Source organism: Scylla paramamosain, chromosome 22 (assembly GCF_035594125.1).
Source record: "Scylla paramamosain isolate STU-SP2022 chromosome 22, ASM3559412v1, whole genome shotgun sequence".
Taxonomy (NCBI): Eukaryota; Metazoa; Arthropoda; class Malacostraca; order Decapoda; family Portunidae; genus Scylla; species Scylla paramamosain.
The window spans coordinates 17,545,171-17,567,429 of NC_087172.1; the positions used below are offsets into that span (position 1 = coordinate 17,545,171).

A 22,259-nucleotide genomic window follows, 5' to 3' on the forward strand; every position below is an offset into this window, starting at 1 on the left:
CTTAAACACACACACGCACACGCACACACACAAACGTGACATATGACCTCCACCAGGCACGAACAGATAAGCACTCCTCCTCCTCCTCCTCCTCCTCCTCCTCCTCCTCCTCCTCCTCCTCCTCCTCCTCCTCCTCCTCCTCCTCCTCCTCTCCCTTCTGTTGCCATTATTATCAATATTAATATTTGAATCCTGAATGCCGGTGAATCTGTGACTTCTGCATAACTTTAGAAATGTTGGGAAATTCTGGTATAATTCTGACTGTCATTATTATTTCTACTACTTCCATCATTTGTTAATTCAAACTGTCTTTCCTTAATGTATTTCGATTTCCATTTTTATTCTTTTCAGTCCTTCTTCCTCTTTCTTCTTCTTCTCCTCGTCCTCCCCCTCCTCCTCCTCCTCCTCCTCCTTCGCTTCTTTCTCCTCTGCACACTATTACACATTGATTATTTTCAAGTTCGTTTCTTTAATGTATTTCTTTTTTCCATTCTTACTCAATCTTTTTACTCCTCCTCCTCCTCCTCCTCCTCCTCCTCCTCCTCCTCCTCCTCCTCCTCCTCCTCCTCCTCCTCCTCCTCCTCTTCCCACAATTACTTATTATCAAAAAATGCATTTCCTTAACATATTTCGAGTTATATTTTTACTCTTTTCTTAGTCCCATCTCCTCCTCCTCCTCCTCCTGATGGTATCGTATGATGGCCACGACAGCAAGACAGGAGGGACGTGAGGGAGAGAGGAAGGGGAGAAAATTTGAGAAAACACGGAGATAGAACACACACACACACACACACACACACACACACACACACACACACACACACACACACACACACACACACACACACACACACACACACACACACACACACACACACACACACACACACACACACACACACACAGAGAGAGAGAGAGAGAGAGAGAGAGAGAGAGAGAGAGAGAGAGAGAGAGAGAGAGAGAGAGAGAGAGAGAGAGAGAGAGAGAGAGAGAGAGAGAGAGAGAGAGAGAGAGAGAGAGAGAGAGAGAGAGAGAGAGAGAGAGAGAGAGAGAGAGAGAGAGAGAGAGAGAGGCACAATAGCTGTTCCACAATTATCGCTGACTCAGAGAGAAAAAACGTGTCTGGTGCATCACAACGACGTCTTCACAATAATATGGGAGGAAGAGGAGGAGGAGGAGGAGGAGGAGGAGGAGGAGGAGGAGGAGGAGGAGGAGGAGGAGGAGGAGGAGGAGGAGGAGGAGGAGGAGGAGGAGGAAGAAGAAGAAGAAGAAGAAGAAGAAGAAGAAGAAGAAGAAGAAGAAGAAGAAGAAGAAGAAGAAGAAGAAGAAGAAGAAGAAGAAGAAGAAGAAGAAGAAGAAGAAGAAGAAGAGGAGGAGAAAAGGAAAACCATCGAAGAATAGAAACATTGAGAAGAAGGAGGAGGAGAGAGAAGAGGAGGAGGTTAAAGAAGAGGAGTTGGAAAAGGAGAAGAAGAACAGAAGGAGAATATGTGAAGAAAAAGCAAGAGAGATGAAAAATAAAAGTAGGAGAATTAAAAAAAAAAAAGAGGAACAGGAGAGACAGACACAGAAACGGAGAGACAAGGAGGAGGAAGACGAGAAGGAGGAAGAGGAGGAGTAGGAAGAAGAGGAGAAGAATATTACGTGTCTCTCAAGAGTTAATTAAAAAATAATGTTAGTAAACCGTGGATTTTTATACCTGTTTTCTAGCCTCCCCCAAACTCCCCCTTCTCCCCCTTCCCGCTCCCCCTCTCTAGTCCTCCCACTTCACCCATGACCTAAATTCGCCCCCTCGCCCCCAACCTGCTCCTCGTGTGACCCCAATACATCCCCCATCGGCCCCGCGACCTGACCTAAGCTGACCTTTTCATCCATCCCCTTTAGAAGACGCTATCACTAATGCAAACATCCCATTCTCTCTCTCTCTCTCTCTCTCTCTCTCTCTCTCTCTCTCTCTCTCTCTCTCTCTCTCTCTCTCTCTCTCTCTCTCTAATCCTATCAGACCGAGTTACATAGTTTCCCACACACACATACACACACACGCACACACACACCTTACCTGGTTTACAAATTCCTAACATTACCTCCACCCACCACACACATCAATTATTAGGTTAGCGAAGCGTCTCTATCGAAAAAGAACACCGTAACATTTCCTTTTCTATACATAACGAAAGGAACGCAACGCTAATAGATAAATAAGTAAATAAATAACGGGAGGGAGAACAAATATCAGCAGATTTATTGCCCCTTACGAAGCTGTTAAGTGATGGATTTATTCACTGCTCAACGCCAAACACGAAGAGTAAGTGAAGATGATGGAGAAGAATTACAAGGGACTTTGTGAGTTAACCGAACAGCAACGGATCTTAAATGTGTCCTTGGTTGGCTGTTTCGGAGCTAATCCCAACTATCTAATTGGCGAGGAGTGGGTGGAGGAGGAAGACAAAGAGGATTGGGACGAGGACGACGGCAACGAGGAGGAGGAGGAGGAGGAGGAGGAGGAGGAGGAGGAGGAGGAGGAGGAGGAGGAGGAGGAGGAGGAGGAGGAGGAGGAGGAGGAGGAGGAACAGACGCAGAAAGACAAAGACAAAGCAATATGGAGAAGAGAAGAGAACAAAAAGGAACATGTAGGAGGAAATGAAGGAGATACGGAGGAGGAGGAGAAGGAGGAACACAAAAGAACTTAAAGAACGGATCTGTAGATTTTCATGTGACTTCTTGATGGGACTAAGTTATCTAAATTATGGTAAGAGAGAAAGGATAGCAAAGATGAAGGAGAGAGAGGAGGACAAGGAGGAGGAGGAAGAGAAGGAAGAGGAGGCGGTAAGGAGGATGGAAGGAGGCAAAGGAGAAATGAGACTAAGCCGCGTTGTCCTTTCTTTTAGGCTCAACGTACAAAGCCTGATTCTTGCTAGTGAAAAGAGGCCGCCCATTCTTAGGAGGAAACAGTGGCCTTTGTAGCGAAAAAGTGACGTCTTTCATATATGTAAGCTCTCTCTCTCTCTCTCTCTCTCTCTCTCTCTCTCTCTCTCTCTCTCTCTCTCTCTCTCTCTCTCTCTCTCTCTCTCTCTCTCACTCTCGCTTCCGCTCTCCAAATCCCTCCCTCCACTCTACCCAAGTCCTGTTGCTTTTTTATGAGAGTTCTGAGAGACTTTCGTTGTCAACATCCCCCACTTATGCTGTGCGTTAAAAGGTTATAAGCTGCCACCTTGCCTGCCACTGCCGCGCCTGCTGCTACTGCTACTGCTACTACTAATAATAATAATACTATTAATACTACTATTACTACTACTACTATTTTTTTACCACTACCACAAACCCTAATTTTCTAACCTCCTTCATCACCACCATCGACAACAACAACAACAACAACAACAACAACAACAACAACAACAACAACTACTACAACAACAACAGCAGCAGCAGCAACAACAACAACACCCGCACGTCGAAATGAAACGTCAGACTTTCATTTTTTGGAACAAAGTTGAACGAAAATCACTTCGACATCAACAACAAAAAATTTTGGGTCCGTACCACAAGCCTTGAACAATGGGCGGCTCCTCCTCCTCCTCCTCCTCCTCCTCCTCCTCCTCCTCCTCCTCCTCCTCCTCCTCCTCCTCCTCCTCTTCGTCCACCTCCTTCTCCTCCTCCTCCCATTCTTCAATTAGAGACTTTTTCAGCCACCACACTCGAAGACACGGAAAAAATGAAAATATCACAAAAAAAGGGCGTAAAAAATATATATAATGATGAGATTCAGAGTTCTTGAATAGGTAAGCGTTGTGTGTGTGTGTGTGTGTGTGTGTGTGTGTGTGTGTGTGTGTGTGTGTGTGTGTGTGTGTGTGTGTGTGTGTGTGTGTGTGTGTGTGTGTGTGTGTGTGTGTGTGTGTGTGTGTGTGTATAATTCAACATCAAAAACCTCCAAAAAAGAATAATTTCACAGCACAGAATACCAAATAACTCAGTCCCTTTTGAAAATTACTACAAGCGACATGAATTTTTTTTTAACTCTTGCAACGCGGAACGCTTTTATTTTATCCTATTATATTTTATTTTGATCTTGTTATGTTTCATTCACTTCTATTTTATCTATTTTTTGCTCTGAATGTCAATAAAGAAGTGAAGACATGTTTACTTTGGCTTTTCATCTAATTGTGTGTGTGTGTGTGTGTGTGTGTGTGTGTGTGTGTGTGTGTGTGTGTGTGTGTGTGTGTGTGTGTGTGTGTGTGTGTGTGTGTGTGTGTGTGTGTGTGTTCCTCCCTCACTATCATTATTGCCTTCATCCTTTCCCTTCTAATCATCGTTCTCATCACCACTATTGTACTCTTCTCTTCCTCATCTCTCCTTCTCCTCCTTCCCTTTCTCATTCCTGCTCCTCTTCTTCTGTATTACCCTGTCTCTCTCACTAATAGCGTAGAATAGTTACCCAAACAGCCTAGCAAGGACCTCAAGATCTGCTGTTGTATGAACTTCCTTTGTACTCGTATTCCTTTGTATTCCTCTTACTCCTCCTCCTCACTCCTTTTGTTGCTCCTCCTTCTCATTTCTCTTCCTACTCCTTCTTCTCACTCCTGTTCTTTCCCTAACTCACTCCTCCTCCTACTCCTTCTCCTTCTAACTCTTCCCCTTCCTTCTCCATCTCACTCCTCCCCACTCCTTCTCCTCTTCCTCTCTTTCTTTTCTTTTTTCACTCCTCCAGTTTCTCCTCACTCCTGTTGTTTCTTCTAATTACTCCTCCTCCACCTTCTCATTCCCTTTCCTCTTCCAGCTCCTCCGAACTCCCTGTCTTTTTCCTACTCCTGCTCCTCACTCCCTCTCCTCCTTCTCTTCACTCCTCCACTTACTCTTCATTCCTATTGCTCCTCCTCCTGCTCACTCCCTCTCCTCTTTCTTCTCCTCCTCACTCCATTCCCATCACCTTCCTGCTCCTCATTCACTCTCTCGCCTCTTCCTTCTGCTCACTCCCTCTTCTCTTTCTTCTCCTCCTCCTCACTTCCTCCCCCTTATCTTCCTGTTTCTCCTCACTCACTCCCTCTCCTGTATCTTCTTCTATTTCTCCTCACTCCCTCCCTTCCCCTCCTCCTCCTCCTGCTCCTCGTCGCCAAGGACATCGTGACCTCACCAGGCAGCGGGCCAGACGTGCACCAGGAATGAAGCTCATTAATCTTGGTCATCATTCCTGAGGCGGGCTCGTATATCCCACATTAGGCGACCCCCATGCTGATGACTTTACCAAATGATGATGCGGGGAGAAAATGTCACTAAAAGACTCAGACGATGGACAGGTGACGCCGAAGAAAGAATTATTAATAAACTGTGTCAACTTTTTTTTTTTTTTTTTACATTTCTGTTGATTTAGTGTTTGTTCTCATAACTGATAATTAACAGAGGTTACTGAAGGAAGTATCGCTAAAAAGACTCCATCGATGGATAAGTGACGCTCCCCCAAACAAAAAAAAAGAAAGAAATGAAGGAAAACGCATAAAATTTCCACTCTTGGTCTACTCGCTTTTCATTTCAAATTATCTTCAAATGATAATAGAAGTTTTGAAAGATAAGTTAAATTCTCTCTCTCTCTCTCTCTCTCTCTCTCTCTCTCTCTCTCTCTCTCTCTCTCTCTCTCTCTCTCTCTCTCTCTCTCTCTCTCTCTCTCTCTCTTCCCCCTTTCAGAGTATGGGTTGATAATGGGAACTGTTTGTATGGGCAGAGCTGCACGGAGCGAGGGACGGAGGGAGGGAGGGAGGGAGGGTTGGAGAGAGGGAGGAAAGGACGCAGAGTTCGAGGCAGCGAAGGACGGAGGGAGGGAGGGAGAGAGGGAGGGAAGGAGGGAGAGAGAGAGACATGGAGGAAAGAGCAAGAGGAAAGGGAAATGGAAGAGGAGTGAATGGGTCCTCAGGCGTGGAGCTGTGAAAGGAAGAGAGAGAGAGAGAGAGAGAGAGAGAGAGAGAGAGAGAGAGAGAGAGAGAGAGAGAGAGAGAGAGAGAGAGAGAGAGAGAGAGAGAGAGAGAAAGGCCACTCCACTTCTCCTTCTACACGTGTACGTCCACACACACACACACACACACACACACACACACACACACACACACACACACACACACACACACGAAGTAGAGCCGTAGGAAAAATAATAGGAAAAGGAAAGGCCGAAAAAAAATCACATTCTTCCATGTATAGAATTACAAATAAGGACTAGAAGTGTTTTTCTGGTGTTAACGAGGCGTTTAATGTGTTAGAGACGGCCGTTTTCACGCGCTGGGCTAGATGTGTGTTTGAGACAGCTAATGATTAACGGTTGAGAGAGAGAGAGAGAGAGAGAGAGAGAGAGAGAGAGAGAGAGAGAGAGAGAGAGAGAGAGAGAGAGAGAGAGAGAGAGAGAGAGAGAGAGAGACCACTTCCCAGACACACACACACACACACACACACACACACACACACACACACACACACACACACACACACACACACACACACACACACACACACACACTGCCAGGGTAAATAAGATTAATGAGCAACACTTAAACTCATAAATCATGTGTTTTTCCGTGAGTCACTGCAGAAGACGACCCCGGAACGCAGGCCGGCACTGAGGCATAGAATACGAGTGAAAAGGAAGCGATTCAAACAAAGGAGTGGTTATTTATATACTAGAGAAAGCGACCAGGGGCGAAAATGGATGAAAAAATACAGAAAGGCCATTTTATGTTCTAAGGAGTCTTCATACTCCTCTTCTGAAACAATTCAAGTCGTAGGTGTGAGGAAATACAGAAACAGGAAAACCGTTCCAAAATATACCAATAAAAAAGATGAAAGAATGGAGACACTGGTTAACTCTTGCATTAGTAAGGTGGACAAAATAGGGAAAAGTAGAAAGGTTTGTGCAGCGAGGCCACGGGAGGGGTAGAGGTCAGTGTTTAGCAAGTTTAGAAGAACAGTAACCATGAAGAGAAAAAATGGTAAAAGATAACAAGGGAGGCAACACTGCGGTGGCGAGTGTGAAAATTAAGAATCTGTTAGAGGAAAGGAATCAACGAGACGAGTTTTTGAATCCGCCCTGTTTAGAGGGAATGAGCGCGTTGAACCTCCCCGTATGTGGGAGAAGTACTCCACACATGGACGGATGAGGCTCCAGTGTAGAGTAAGCAACTGGGAGTGGGAAAAGTATTGGCAGAGGGATACAGAACTTTTAATTTCACGGAAGCTGTTTTAGCAGAGAAATTACCATTTGAGATTTTTAGTAAAGGACAGTCCCAAGTATGTTGAGTAGAGAGGAATGGAAAGTAAGCATCACTGAACAAAGGATGGTTATCTGGAAGGTTGTGTCGCATGGATAGATGCTGCGATTTAGTTTTTGAGACATTAAATACCATAAAGTTCATTCTACCCGATTCTAAAATAACTGAACATAAGGTTAGCTTTCTGTGGCTCTTCCTCGTGAACCGCTTAATAGGTGCTAAGTTGTGCATCTATCAAATAACGTTGAAACTGAGACATGTAGGGCAGAGAGTCATTGCCGTAAGAACAGAGAGGGCAAGAAATGTGACTGAAAAGAACATTTATGAGTAATGGGAGTAGTGTGGGTGAAAGGACAGATCCCAGCTGAATACAACTTTTAATAGGTTTAGGAGGCGAATCGTGTACCACAGCAGTGATAAAATGGCCAGAAAGGAAACTTGGGATAAGAAAAGTCGACCAGCAAATCTAAAAACAAAATACAAGGAAAGGAAAGATAGTTATAAAATTTTTGGTGTACAATGGATAGAACAACGAAATTAAACAAAAAAAAAAAAAAAACAGGACGGAAGGAATGAAGGAAAGAAGGAAGGAAAGAAGGGAAGAAGGAAGGAAGGAAGAAAGGAAGGAAGGAAGGAAGGAAGGATAGAAGGAATGAATGAATGAAGGAAGGAAGGAAGGAAGAAAGGAAGGAAGGAAAGAAGGAAGCAACGAACGAACGAACGAACGAACGAACGAACGAACGAACGAACGAACGAAGGAAGAAAGGATGGAAGGAATGAAGAAAGACAGGGAAGAAAGGAAGGAAGAGAAGGGAGGAAAGAAAGAAGGAAGGAAGGAAAAAAGAAAAGAAGGAAAGAAAGAAGGAAGCAAGCTAGACAGAGAAGTAGGAAGAAAAGAACTTATATATATATAACAAACAATGCTCTTTATGAATCATGACACAACAAGTCAACAAAGAAAACTAATCACCAACATTATATTGAAGGCAGACTGAAACAAACACGTGATATTAATGACGGAGAGGGCTGGAGCAGGTGGACAAATCAAGGCTCATTAATGATATAAATAGCGCCTCCCTCACCTGCCCTTGTTTACGTGAATCAGTGAAGTAAACAAAGCTATAATTCGCATAATAAAGCAAGAATTTTAACAGCATGAACCTTAAGTATTATTCTCTCTCTCTCTCTCCTCTCTCTCTCTCTCTCTCTCTCTCTCTCTCTCTCTCTCTCCTCTCTCTCTCTCTCTCTCTCTCTCTCTCTCTCTCTCTCTGTTGGATAATACCTCATATGCAATTCAATCCATCTTTTCAAACCAGTCCACAATATGCTCTTCTGGAACCACGCCAACAAAGGAGAGAGAGAGAGAGAGAGAGAGAGAGAGAGAGAGAGAGAGAGAGAGAGAGAGAGAGAGAGAGAGAGAGAGAGAGAGAGAGAGAGAGAGAGAGAGAGAGAGAGAGAGAGAGAGATACCTCCATTTTGTTTCAGGTGCTGACGGAATTTCAAGTCGTTAGAAACACATGATAATAATAATAATAATAATAATAATAATAATAATAATAATAATAATAATAATAATAATAATAATAATAATACATATACCCATACACGGAGGGTAACTTTATTTTCTTACAAGATCAAGAGATTGTATGGAAGAAAATTGTATATAAGTTTGTAAAAGTCTGCACCTAATGTGAGAATTCCAAACGGCAAGACAAATTTTGTAGTTCCTGATACATCTTGGTAATAATCTTTTAATTAGAGGAATTCACGTCATTCATAAAACACCACAATTACACAAAAAGAACAGAAAGAAGGAAAACAAAACATACCTTCATAATAAGTCGGGTTTTGGTGTGTCTCTATTTTTGTCGTCTTAGTGTTTGGACTAATGTTTGAAGTTTGGGGGAAATATATATAATTTTAGTGTGTATGTGTGTTTATTTTCATTATGTAGGTGTTCATGAAATGTTTGTTGTATTTTAGCGTCTACCTTTCTTTTTCTTTATGTACAATGTTTTTTTAACCCTTTCACTGCGACACGAAACAATTAGCAGCACCAGAAGCAATGCGTCAAGTATTTTTTAATACAAGAAAGTTAGCGATGAAAAGAATACATTTTACAATTTCTTCCCAGTGCAAAGATTGAATGTGGCTGTGGAACAAGTAAAGATGTCTCAGAGTGATTGGTAATTAGGGAAAGGTGTACCAAAAGGGTTAAAGGAATCCAAATAATTCATAAAACACTAGCATTACACAAACGAATAAGAGCAACGGAAAGGGAGAGAACAAACACCAACAGAACCAGCAGCCTTGAGAAACGGCTTGTGACGGACAAATGGAATCAACACAGAGGGATTGTTGACGTGTGCACTCACCTCGCCGCTGCCCCGGGGGACGCGCTGGCCCATGGGAGCCTCCGCCACTCTTGTCCTGCAGAACACTGTAGTCCAATCCCGCTGAGACGACAAACTGTAATGGAGGGAGTGGGTAATGATGATGGTGATGGTGATGATTACGGTGATGGTAATGATGAAGGTGATGGTGATGGTGATGGTGCCACTGCAAGACGAAGGGTTTCCCACAACCTTCCTTAGTCTCTGTTAGCCACCAACCCATCTATTCCACGCCACACCAGCAAAACCCACAAGTCTATCCCACAAAAACGGCACACAGTGATGAAAGGAATCAGTAATGGTGATGGTGATTGTAATGGTGCACTGCCACAAAAATAAGCTTCCCCAAACTCCCACAGATTTTACCCATCCACCCGCCCATCCCACAAACACAACACCCGTAATGAAAGGAATCGGTAATGGTGATGGTGATGGTGATACTGTCTGTCCCTGGAAGACAAAAGCTTCCCCCAAACCTTCACTATTCAACGTTAGCCTCCCATCAGTCTATCCTTTAAACACGACACAGTTCAATTTCTTCTCGTTTCTGAAATGAAAGGAATCGTCGATAGTGATGGTGCCACTGCCACTGTAAGACAAAAGCTTCCCTCAACAATCAATAGTCCTTGTCAGCCACCCACCCGTCTATTCCACGCAACACCATCAATATTTCCCGGACAGTATTCTCACTAAAGGGATCGGTGACTGGTGATAGTAATGGTGTTGCTGCCACAAGATCAAGTTTCCCCTACGCTTTCTCTAGTTTCTGTTAGCCACCCATCCGTCTATTCCACGCCACATCAGCAAAACTTCTCGGACGGTATTCTCAAACACTTCGTGGTCTCATCTCAACTTCTTTCAGCAGACTTCAGTAGGAATTTTTTTTTTTCAAGGCGTTTTCATGATTCTAGTGATAGTTTAACAAGGATTTTGCATTATCAACATGAAAACGTTATTAGAAGCCGTCCAATCATCTCTGCAGCCTTTGATAATAGATAAGAGAGAATGAGTTTCAAAATACAAGCCTTTATCTCATCATCTAGTTCTACGTTACACGAGTACTTAAGAACACAAGAACATCAGAATTGCATCATGTATGGCTCGGTATTGGCTTCCCTGCGTCACCATTTTCCAGTTGTTGATCCCGACGAGTGAGTGATAGTGGCGGTAGTGGGGGGGGTGGTGGTGGTGGGTGATAGTGGCGGTGGTGGTGGTGGTGGTGGTGGTGGTGGTGGTGGTGCTTCCAAACATTGGGGCGGAGCTTGTTAGGCTGCCAAGCTGTCTGTCAGCCTGTCAGTCTCCCTGCGTGCAAGTACACCGGTTTGTTTTTTTACTTATGTGCCCAATGTACGGTGCTGTCACCAGGGCAACGACAGCACCAGCAGCACTGACAGCACCACATCAACAACACCAGGGGAACAACGACATCATTAGCATGACACGGACAGCACCACACCACCAACACCAGGGAACAACAACATCACCAGCATGACACTGACAGCACCACACCACCAACACCAGGGCAACAGCAACATCACCAGCATGACACGGACACCACCACACCACCAACACCAGGGCAACAGCAGCATCACCAGCACAGCACTGACAACCCCACACCATTACCAACACCAGAGGAACAACATCATCACCCCCCACTGAACTGGCAACACCACACCACAGCCAACACCACCACTACACTACTAGCAACATGCACCACCAACGCCACACCACCACCACACCACCACCACACCATTACTCGTACATCATCACTACACCACTGACATCACCATCACATCACCACCACACTGCTAAAACCACCATTACAACTCCACCACATCAACACCAACACCACATCAGCACATCACCACCACATCACTAAGACAAACCCCACCAACAGACTTGTCAATACCAGTGGAGAGAGAGAGAGAGAGAGAGAGAGAGAGAGAGAGAGAGAGAGAGAGAGAGAGAGAGAGAGAGAGAGAGAGAGAGAGAGAGAGAGAGAGAGTAAAACAGATGATAAAGACAAATCAGGGAACAATAACATAAAAATACATATTCTTTTAAACAGATTATCAACACTACAGATATGAATAAAGCCAGCGGGTATAAGCAGCTGGAGTTAAGTTAGGTTACGTTAAGTAAGGTTAGGTTAGGTTACGTTAGGTTCTATTAGGCTGGGTTACTTTAGGTTAGGTTTACATACTCGTAAGATTAGGTTAGGTTAGGTTAGGTTACGTTAGGTTAGGTTTAGGTTAGGTTAGGTTAGGTTACGTTAGGTTAGGTTACGTTAGGTTAGGTTAGGTTAGGTTAGGTTTAGGTTAGGTTAGGTTAGGTTAGGTTACGTTACGTTAGGTTAGGTTAGGTTTAGGTTAGATTAGGTTAGGTTATATTAGGTTAGGTTAGGTTAGGTTAGGTTACGTTATATTAGGTTAGGTTAGGTTAGGTTAGGTTACGTTAGGTTAAGTTAGGTTTTAGGTTAGGTTAGGTTATATTAGGTTAGGATAGGCTAGGTTACGTGAGGTTAGATCAAGTTAGGTTACGTTATATATGAATACGGCAAAATATCGAAAACATACAATCCTCTACAGTATTCAGAGTAAAACTAAACTTTGTTCTTCTTCTTGGTCTTATTAATCTCTGGTGGGGTTGGCTGAGTAGAAATAAGCTGATGGTACTGAAAGAATTGAGGTCACGACTGCCTTCATCCACAGCCTCCCAGACAGCCTTGGGTGGGCCCGTGAAGGAAGCCAGCGCGGTACACCTTCACACCTTCCTGCCTGTCATCATTATGAACCCAAACAACAATTTATCGCCGGGGATTTAACTTCACTGTTATAAACGGCCGCATTCCTCCTACTTTTGCCTCCCCGCCCGCTCGCTCGGTAAACAGATACAAACCCTCATCACCATCATCCCCTTAATCACCGTTAGCATAGTAGTGGTGGTGGTGATGGTGGTGATAGTAGTAGTAGTAGTAGTAGTAGTAGTAGTAGTAGTAGTAGTAGTAGTAGTAGTAGTAGTAGTAGTAGTAGTAGTAGTATTGGTGGTGGTGGTGGTCGTGGTAGTAGTAGTAGTAGTAGTAGTAGTAGTAGTAGTAGTAGTAGTAGTAGTAGTAGTAGTAGTAGTAGTAGTAGTAGTAACAGTAATAGTAGTAGTAGTAGTAGTAGCAGTAGTAGCAGTAGCAGTAGTAATAGTACTAGTAGTAGCAGTAGTAGTAGTAGTAGTACCAATAGTAGTAGTGGTAGTAGCAGTAGTAGTAGTATAGCATTTCCTCTATTCCATCCTCCTCCCGTCCTTCTCTTCTCCAACCTACCTTCCCATTCCTTATTTCCTCTATTATCTCTCTCTCTCTCTCTCTCTCTCTCTCTCTCTCTCTCTCTCTCTCTCTCTCTCTCTCTCTCTCTCCATCACTCACTAGCACAATAGACAAACCAGAGCAAAGCATCTCCATAAATAAAAACAAAACAAACACAAACTATGCCATGAGTGACGTTGTGACTCGCTAAACCGGACTGGTAACCTTCAAGCAGCAGCCCTTAACGGATTTATCTATTACAATAAACCTGTTTCCTTCTAAGTGGATCAGTAGTGCTCCACAATGCACCGGCACCACCCAAACAAGTCCAAAACATAACCTACATTAAGTCTGGTCGGAATGTCACGCCTGGTCTAGTTAGCTGGTCAGTTCGTTTTACTGGGGCACGTGTCTGAGCTTGGTAATAATCCCTATGGTGGGGTTGGTTAGGGTAGGGTAGGGCAGGGTGGTGTAGGGTAGGTTAGGGTGGAGTAGGGTAGGTTAGGGTAGCACGGGATAGCGTAGGGTATGAATGGACAGAGTAGGATATGGTATTGATAGGGTAGGTATGGCAGGATAGGATAGCGTATAGTATATGGTGAGGTAGGGTATGATGATGATGATGATGATGATGATGATGATGATGATGGTGATGATGATGATGATGATGATGATGATGATAATGGTAGTGGTGGTGATAAGGATAATGATGTCCATAATGATGATTTTCTTTTATGCAAGAGGAGTTCTGGCCAAGGGCAACAAAAGAAGGGTGAAACACACACACACACACACACACACACACACACACAAAGAAGATGATAATGGTGGTAGTAATAAAGGTGATGGCGGTTGTTGTTTAAGATTGCCCTCGTAGTAACATGGGCCTTGATGATAGTGACGGTGATAATGATAGTGGTGGTGATGGTGATGATGGTGATGATGGTGATGGTGATGATGGTGGTGATGGTGATGAAGACATCGACCCAACCTGATGATAAGAGTAGGGCTAAAGAACAACAGCTAGACTTTAAAGGAGGCTCGGTCAGCAGCCCTTTTGTCATCGCTAGGGTGCCACTGACCACCACCACCACCACCACCACCACCACCACCTACACCACCACCACTCCAAGGATCATAATCTAAAATTCTTCTGCGCAGCACCTATACTACTTTCAAAAGTCTACAATTAAAATTACACGAATTTTTAATAGTGTTTTTTTTACGGTTCTAATGACAGATTAACAATATTTCTACATTATCAACAGGAGAAACACTCTTGAGGACCCGGCTAATCATCTCTGTGGCCTTTAAAAGAAGTCGTGGTGAGAAAGCAAAGCGTTTTTTCAATACGAGTCCAAGACCTGAGCACGAGGCAAGTAACACACAAGCCAAGTACTACAGAAGATACTAAGTACGTGAAGAAGGAAAATCACTGGTACATTTAACAACTCCAAGAATTCCTGACTGCCACACCCTCCTGGCCAGCCCCGACTTGACACATAGATAGACAGATAAACAGACAGATAGATAGACAGATAAACAGACATAAATAGACAAACACAGATAGATAGACAGATAGATAGATACAGACATAGACAGATAGACAGATAGATAGAAAGATAGAAAGATAGAAAGACAGATAGATAGAAATATAGATCAATAAATAGTCAACCATCTTAAAAAAAGGAAGATAACAGGACAAATTCTAATCAATAATATAAAACAGAATGCTTAGAAAAGAAAAAAAGAACAGCGTTGGTTCATCCTAACTACAAACGATTCGACTCAACACGACACTAGACAAACCTAACCCAACCCAGCACGACCCAGCACGACCTGCACTTAACCTAACCTAAATTATCATTGCAGTGTGATCCAGCGTGATACAAATATACACCTTTCCTTCTCATCCCCCTTCCATCGTCTATCTCTTTCTCTCTCTTCTTTCCCCTCTTTCTCTCTCCTCCTCCGCCTCCTGCTCTCTCCCTCCCTCGCTCTCCCGCAGGCTCCAGGCATTACATCCACTTTAAATGGAGTTTATGGACCCAAAAACCTCCCTTTATAAGTTCCGTGAAGTTTTTAAGCCTATAGATTTCTTATACATTTTTTTTCTTTCTTACGGCCACTCCATTGATATTGAAGGAGTGATTTTTTTTTCATTTTTTTTTCTTTTCTTTTCGACACTTGGAAAAAAGGTAAAAAGAAATCACTCGGTCTCCCCAAAACTTCTGACGATATCATACGGAAATTTTACTCTCTCTCTCTCTCTCTCTCTCTCTCTCTCTCTCTCTCTCTCTCTCTCTCTCTCTCTCTCTCTCTCTCTCTCTCGGTATGCAAAACAAATCAACAAATCACGTTCTTTCACCGCAACTCACTTTCTCAAATCCTTCCTCCCCGCATAACTCACCCACTCGCTTAAGTATTCATTCAGTCACCATCACTCACTCACCCACTCACCCATTCATGCTCGCTCACTCACTCATACACCGGGCATTAGCTACCATTGCCTTACTCATTCACTCACTCATTCACATATACCAGTTCTTTCCCTCTTGTCTACTCTCCTTTGACTCAATTTCTCTTCTGCACCAAACTAGTCTCCTCTCCTCTCTCTCTCCTTCTCCCTTCCTTCCTTCCTTCCTTCCTCTCGCCCTTTCCTGCTATTTCTCCCTCCCTTTCCTCCAACTTATCCCTGCAACCTGACAACCTAACCTATAGAGAGAGAGGGGGAGGAGAGAAAGGGGGAGGCGTGAGTCGTGGGGAACAGGGGGGAGGGGGGCAATGAGGTCATACAAGATGCAAAAGGTTCACCGACTACCAATATCATTATAAAACTTGTCTAAAAATTCATGAGTTTTTTTTTTCTTTTTTTTCCCTTTTGCTTCAAGGAAAGTGAAAGTAACTCCTTGACTTGAGCCAGGAAAAACAGTGGTAGTAGTAGTAGTAGTAGTAGTAGTAGTAGTAGTAGTAGTAGTAGTAGTAGTAGTAGTAGTAGTAGCAGTAAGTAGTAGTAGTAAAAGCAGTAGCCAGTTAGTAAGAGCAGTAGTAGTAGTAGTAGTAGTAGTAGTAGTAGTAGTAGTAGTAGTAGTAGTAGTAGTAGTAGTAGTAGTAGGAGTAGTAGTAGTTGTAAGAACAGTAATAATAATAGCAGTAACAGTAGCAGTAATACGAGTAGTAACAGCAGTAGTAGCAACAGTAGCAATAGCAGTAGTAACAGCCGCAATAGTAGCAACAGCAGGAGAAACAAAAGCATAAGCAGCAGCAGGAGGAGGAGGAGGAGGAGCGGCAGCAGCAGTAGTGGGTCAGGTTTAAGCACACGTGGGTACGAGGCGAGCATTAGAGGCAACACATTTCGGGAATTAAGACGACTCTCCCGGGAGAAAGAAAGGGGAGAGAGAGAAAATAAAGAAGCGAAAAAAAAAGAAAAAAACACCAGCTATTGAATTCTTTTTGGAGAAACAAAGCCCCAAACAGGTAAAGAACACTGAATAAAACCCCACAGAAGATAACAGACATTTTTTGACCTCACGGTAAACACTTTTCTCAACAACACAATAATGACGTAGGGAAAAAGGCAAGCTCTGATGGGGAAACTTAACAACTATAGGAGAAAAGCATAGTTATCCCAATCAGAGACAACACAGCAGGAGGAGGAGCAGGAGGATCACTTGGAGAACACTCAGAGGCACACTTAAGGAAGAACACTGGCGGAGAACACTTAGGGAAGAACAGAAGTGCCCGGAGCCTCCACAGCATTTCAGGGAGACACATGGAACACAAAAACACACAGAGAGAAGAATGCAGGCGTGTGGCAGAGTCAGTTCTGTGCACGAGTGGCAACACTGTAACCAAAACACGGTAAGGAAACTCAAATAACAAAGGAAAAACAACGAAAACAAAAGAATACAAATATACACCCAGAGATAAGAACAAAAAAAAAAAGAAAAAAGAAAAACTTGGAACAAAAGAAACTGATTAAAAATTACTTATCGACGAGAGAGAGAGAGAGAGAGAGAGAGAGAGAGAGAGAGAGAGAGAGAGAGAGAGAGAGAGAGAGAGAGAGAGAGAGAGATCGCCACGCCCTCCTCTTACCAGGGTTCAATAGTGACTGGCTGGGTTGGCAACTATAGGTGTAGTCTGGCAGTAGGTGTGGCCAGGCGGGGGGCGTGGCCGGAGGGTGTGGCTTGGGCGGCGCCTCCTCAGGGTGTAGTTAGGGTGATGTAGAAGGGTGGTGTAGCTTCAAGTGTGGCCATGGAGCGGTAAATGTGCAATAACTGTGATTAGAGCAATAAGGTATGGTGGTGAGGGCGTGGAGATGATAATGTGGCCTGGAGCATGGTCGATGGTGTGTGGAAGGGTGTAGGTGGGCGGGTAGGTGTGGCTGGTGGGTGTGGTGGGCAGGCTGTGGCTAAGGTGTGGTGGGGTGTATCCTGCCGGGCCGTGAGTCGAGTCTTATCTTCATCATCGAGGAATCATCAAAATGTTAAGAGAATCGTGATCAGCATATTGAGTCTCTTGAGGAATTAGGCTGAGTTTTTTTTACCTTTTTTTTCTCCCTCAAGGTCAAAGTATCTTCTCACTTTTTTTCTTTATCCTTCCTTCCTCATTTCTCTTTCATTCCTGTCTCACTTCCTCCTTCCCTCCAGCTTATATACTTAATTTCAGCATAAGAATATTTTTCGTGATACGATTATTTGTCGGAAAATTCCACTCTAGGAAAAATGGTTAATGCTCGAGGAAGAGGAATATTCATAATGCTAATTCTGTCCTACTTCCCTCCCTCCCTCCCTCTCCCCTCCTCTGTCCCAGGGTGAGCGGATCGTTCCCCTGCGTCTTCCATACACATCCTGAATGCCTGCTTATCACCCTTCCTCCCTGCCAGCCTTCTACCCTGTCATTCTGTCTACCCCTTGCCATCTTACCAGCCCCCTGCCACACTGTTTGTCTCCTTTCCATTCCGCCGTGAGTCACCTTGTCGCGGTGGCGGGGCTGGAAATGTTATCGGCGGCGCCACTTTCTTTGATGGCTAGCCTGTCACTAGAGGGCTGCCCGTCGGCTCCGTGGACCAAACGCTCCCCCTATGGCGCCATATGACCGCAATGTTACGTCGCCCATATTTTTTTTTTTTTTTTTTAACAATGAATGCCTCCTTTCCCGATTCCCTGCCACCCTGTCTGCCTCACTGCCAAATACTCTTTCCTTTCCGCCCACCTTGTCTCCCTGCTTGCCTCCCCATCCTTCTGCCTGTCACTGCCAGTTAGCACGCCTCCCGGTCATCCAGTACGCTACGCCATGTCACCCACTTTGCTGTTTCCCTACCAGTGCTACCACACGTCTCTCTTGCACCACACACATATCACCTTGTCAATATAATCACGTGCAGATGTTGATATAAGCTTTCCAATAACAACAGAAGCTGACAGTACGTGACATTGGGAATTAGTCAAAGGAAAGCAGTGGTTGGGAATGTTGTTACCCCCTCGTTTCCTCTACGCATGCGAGGCAGTCTATAGGCTTTTGTTACTATCAAATATTATACCACAGTTGTTCTTAATACCACACTCTGGCCCTGCCCACTGCCTCCATGTGTATTCTTACCTCCCCGCAGCCGCCCAGAGACAGTGACTTCGTGGAGTAGGCTTGAATCATCACTGTAAACACACACAAGTAGACTACCCTCTACTAGCCCGCGCGCTCTCTGAGCCACCGACATAACGAACCTAAAATAATTAAGTACAACTGGTAGGACAAGCATGTTTTTATTGCGTGTCAATGTTGTGCAATAAATGCAGTCTGAAATTATAATGCCTTAAAATCACAAAACATGTGAAAATTGTTACAATCATAATAATAATAATAATGATAATAATAATAATAATGATAATAATAATAATAATAATAATAATAATAATAATAATAATAATAATAATAATAATAATAATAATAATAATAATAACAACAGCAACAACAGTAATGATGATGATAATAATAATAATAATAATAATAATAATAATAATAATAATAATAATAATAATAATAATAATAATAATAATAATAACAATAATAATAATAATAATAATAATAATAATAATAATAATAATAATAATAATAATAATAATAATAATAATAATAATAACAATAAATAATAATAATTATTATTATTATAACTGTGATAAACATTGGCAACTTATTCACTCTTTATGGTTACAGATAGATGAATACAATAACAAAGTTACAAAAAAATATATTTATATATAAATTTCAAATTGTATAATAAAGACAAACATTTTTTTTTATTACCACTTGTAGCCTAACAGTCTATTTACTCAGCCACACTTACCACTTGTCACCTATTTTCAGTAGTTTCTCTGATAGAAGAAGTGGTAAGGACTTGGTGCAATGAAAGGACCATGCATGGGGATGCGCATGTAAGGGGGATGCATGTTACTAATAACCTTAGGCCTGATGGGAACACGGGCGTTATTTATGATAGGCACGTAATCCCCCGGTATGTTTTCCTGACGGGGTGGATTGTTGCCAGCAGAGACTTGTCTGACGGGGATTGTGTTGGAGGCATCGGCGTTGGTCGAACACTCAGCTATGTACTCATCGAGGTTCATATTCTTACACCTTCTTTCGTAAGCAACCCTAGAATAACAAACGAGAAGAATTTAACTTAAAGGAAAACATTAATTGAGCGGAGAAATGCTACGCTACCACATGCACACGTTCACTGATGACAAAATACTAGATGTTAATGATTAATTGATTTACCGACTGACTGATTGATTGACTAAATGACTGAAATTTTCGGTTTTGCGATAAAAGTAAATTGGAAATTAAAGAAATTCTCTCTCTCTCTCTCTCTCTCTCTCTCTCTCTCTCTCTCTCTCTCTCTCTCTCTCTCTCTCTCTCTCTCTCTCTTACCAAGCTGACAGTCCTGTCCCCTTTCCCTTCCACTTCTCCGTCTCCCTTATGATCTTCTTCATGCACTGCACATCATTCGTCAGGTCGTCGTCCAGGAGAGCTGAGGTGAAAATCGTAAATGTGAGAGTTATTTATTTACCCTTTACTACCACTGATACTAATACTAATAAAAAAAAAAAAAGTACCTAGGAAAATAAGGGAAAGTGCAAGAAGCCACCAGATCTACACGTGGCAGTCCCTACATGAAACATTCCAATTTCCACCCGTCATCTTTATCCATGAATTTTTCTTATCTTCTTTTCTAGCTCCCCGATGACTCGGAACTAACAAGCTAATTACTGAGTCTATTTCATTCATCTATCACTCTGATTGAGTGCCAGTTCCTCCCTTTCTTTTTTACATTCAAATCTCAAGTTTGAATCTATTATTTTTTGTCCTATCCTGAATCCAGAACCTGAGGATTTTACTTGTTATATCCCCTGTACCTCTTAAAGACCTCTATTAGATCCTTTCTTAACCCTTTCACTACTATGCTCGTCTTTGTAAACACTAGTACCACTGTAATAAACTGTTTAGACGGACATAAAGGGGAAAAAGAATACGAGGTAAATTTAATCTTTTCCAAACTACAGAACTACATATTTAAAAGGCTATACAAAAAAAATAAGTCTTTTAACAGTTGTAGGTGATAACGAGAAAGATTGTCTAGCAGTGAAGGAGTTAACCTACGTCTTTCTAAGGAATATAAATCATTCAAACACTTAAAAATCCTTTCGTAGGGGATACTTTTCATCCCTATGTTATTACTATATATAATACCAATACTAGTGTCCACATGTGTCTCACCTGTGCATGGCATCTTGCACACGTTCTTGCCCTTGTCACCACACCAGTATCTGCTGTTGAGCTGGAAGAGCCCGAAGTCCTTGCTGTGGTCATAGTTGTGGTGGTTGATGGCAGCAGTATTGAAGGTAGACTCAAACTGGGCGATGCAGACCCCTGTGTGAGGAAGAGGTGGTGGTAGTAATGGTGGTAGTAATAGTGGTAGTAATGGTGGTGCGTCATGATAGTATAATATGCGTGGGGGAGGTGGTGGCGGTAGTAATAGTGGCAGTAATGGTGGTGCGTCATGATAGTATTGGGACTGTGCGTGGAGGAGGAGGAGGAAGTAGTGGCGGTAATGATAGTAGTAAACTCTTGAAAAGCCAGCAAATCATCTCTGTGGCCTCTTGAAATAGTCGTGGTGAGAAAGCAAAGTGTTTCTGAACACAAGCCAAAAAGAAGAGAGCCCTACAACACAGGAAAACGCTTAAGAGGTGCCGTTGTAAAGGAGAAAGTCCCTACATCTACATTTACAACTACGTACATTTCTTGACGTCCTCCTTTGCGACCCCATAGCGATTCTCCAGGTCAGAGGCCAGTTCACACTTGGTAAATATCTTCCCCACCACCAGTGTAGCACACGTCACCAGCAGGAGCACCAGGAGCCTGCCGGAGAGGAGACAAAACGCAGGTAGTATAAAGTTGTGCTAGTAAGGAAGGAGGAAAGGAAGGTGTTCAGTTTGGAGAGCAAAATAAATGAGATGATGAACAAAAAAAATACAGACATGAAAACAAAATTTACCAAAAGACAGAAAGAAGAAAAAATAAACAAAAGCAAGATATGAAAAGAACAAAAAAAAAAAGGAAATAGGGAAGAGTTGATAAAAGAATAATATAAAGCAAATAATCATAGAGATGAAAATAAAAAATAACCAAAAAGACAGAAAGAATAATAAAAAAGAGGCAAGACAAAAAAAAAACAAGAAAAGAGGAAATAACGAAACATAAAAAATAGCACAAAACAAAAAAAAAATAAAAATATATAAAGAGATCATGATCACATAACTCAGCCCCCCCCAAAAGAGAGAGAGAGAGAGAGAGAGAGAGAGAGAGAGAGAGAGAGAGAGAGAGAGAGAGAGAGAGAGAGAGAGAGAGAGAGAGAGAGATAATAGTAAGACATGAAAAAAGTTGGATCAGAAATACATTAAAAATCATAACACAAAGTAAAAATCAAGAAAAGAAAAATAAAAAATCATAAATGAAGCATCATGGGAAGGTAAGGACGGGATATGCGTATATACAAGAGCTACCCCTCTTACCCCTGCATGAGAGAAAATGTACGGGAACGGAACACTGACATTTCTAAAGACGGATGCACTCCCCTTTTGAACTTCCTCAGATGAAAGGGTGCACGTCAGGAAATGTAAAGAATGTTTTGCTGCTTGTATGGGATAATGCATCCGAGAAGACTCGTAAGAGTGGCAGCTGTATTAGTAGTAGTAGGAGGAGGAGGAAGAGGAGGAGAAGCAGCATCCGCAGCTGCAGCAGTAGTAAAGTAGTAGTAATAGCAGCAGC

At 42.8% G+C, this 22,259-nt stretch overlaps 2 protein-coding genes across 3 annotated transcripts in view; both read right to left on the minus strand.

Annotated features, from left to right (window-relative positions):
* The window catches only part of LOC135111698 (oxidation resistance protein 1-like), a 207,184-nt gene extending 197,457 nt beyond the window's left edge, over positions 1-9,727 (minus strand). For both annotated transcript variants that reach the window (XM_064025323.1, XM_064025321.1), the window contains exon 1: positions 9,620-9,727. The gene's annotated coding sequence lies outside the window, so the exon portion shown is untranslated. The remainder of the gene's footprint in view (positions 1-9,619) is intronic.
* Positions 9,728-18,677: 8,950 nt separating this feature from the next.
* Positions 18,678-22,259, minus strand: part of LOC135111703 (lysozyme C-like) — a 5,681-nt gene continuing 2,099 nt past the window's right edge. The window contains exons 2-5 of the mRNA XM_064025326.1: positions 21,229-21,350; positions 20,709-20,861; positions 19,863-19,962; positions 18,678-19,583 (exon numbers count right to left, since the gene is read on the minus strand). Coding sequence (XP_063881396.1) covers positions 19,292-19,583; positions 19,863-19,962; positions 20,709-20,861; positions 21,229-21,350 — 667 coding nt within the window. The 3' untranslated portion in view covers positions 18,678-19,291. The remainder of the gene's footprint in view (positions 19,584-19,862; positions 19,963-20,708; positions 20,862-21,228; positions 21,351-22,259) is intronic.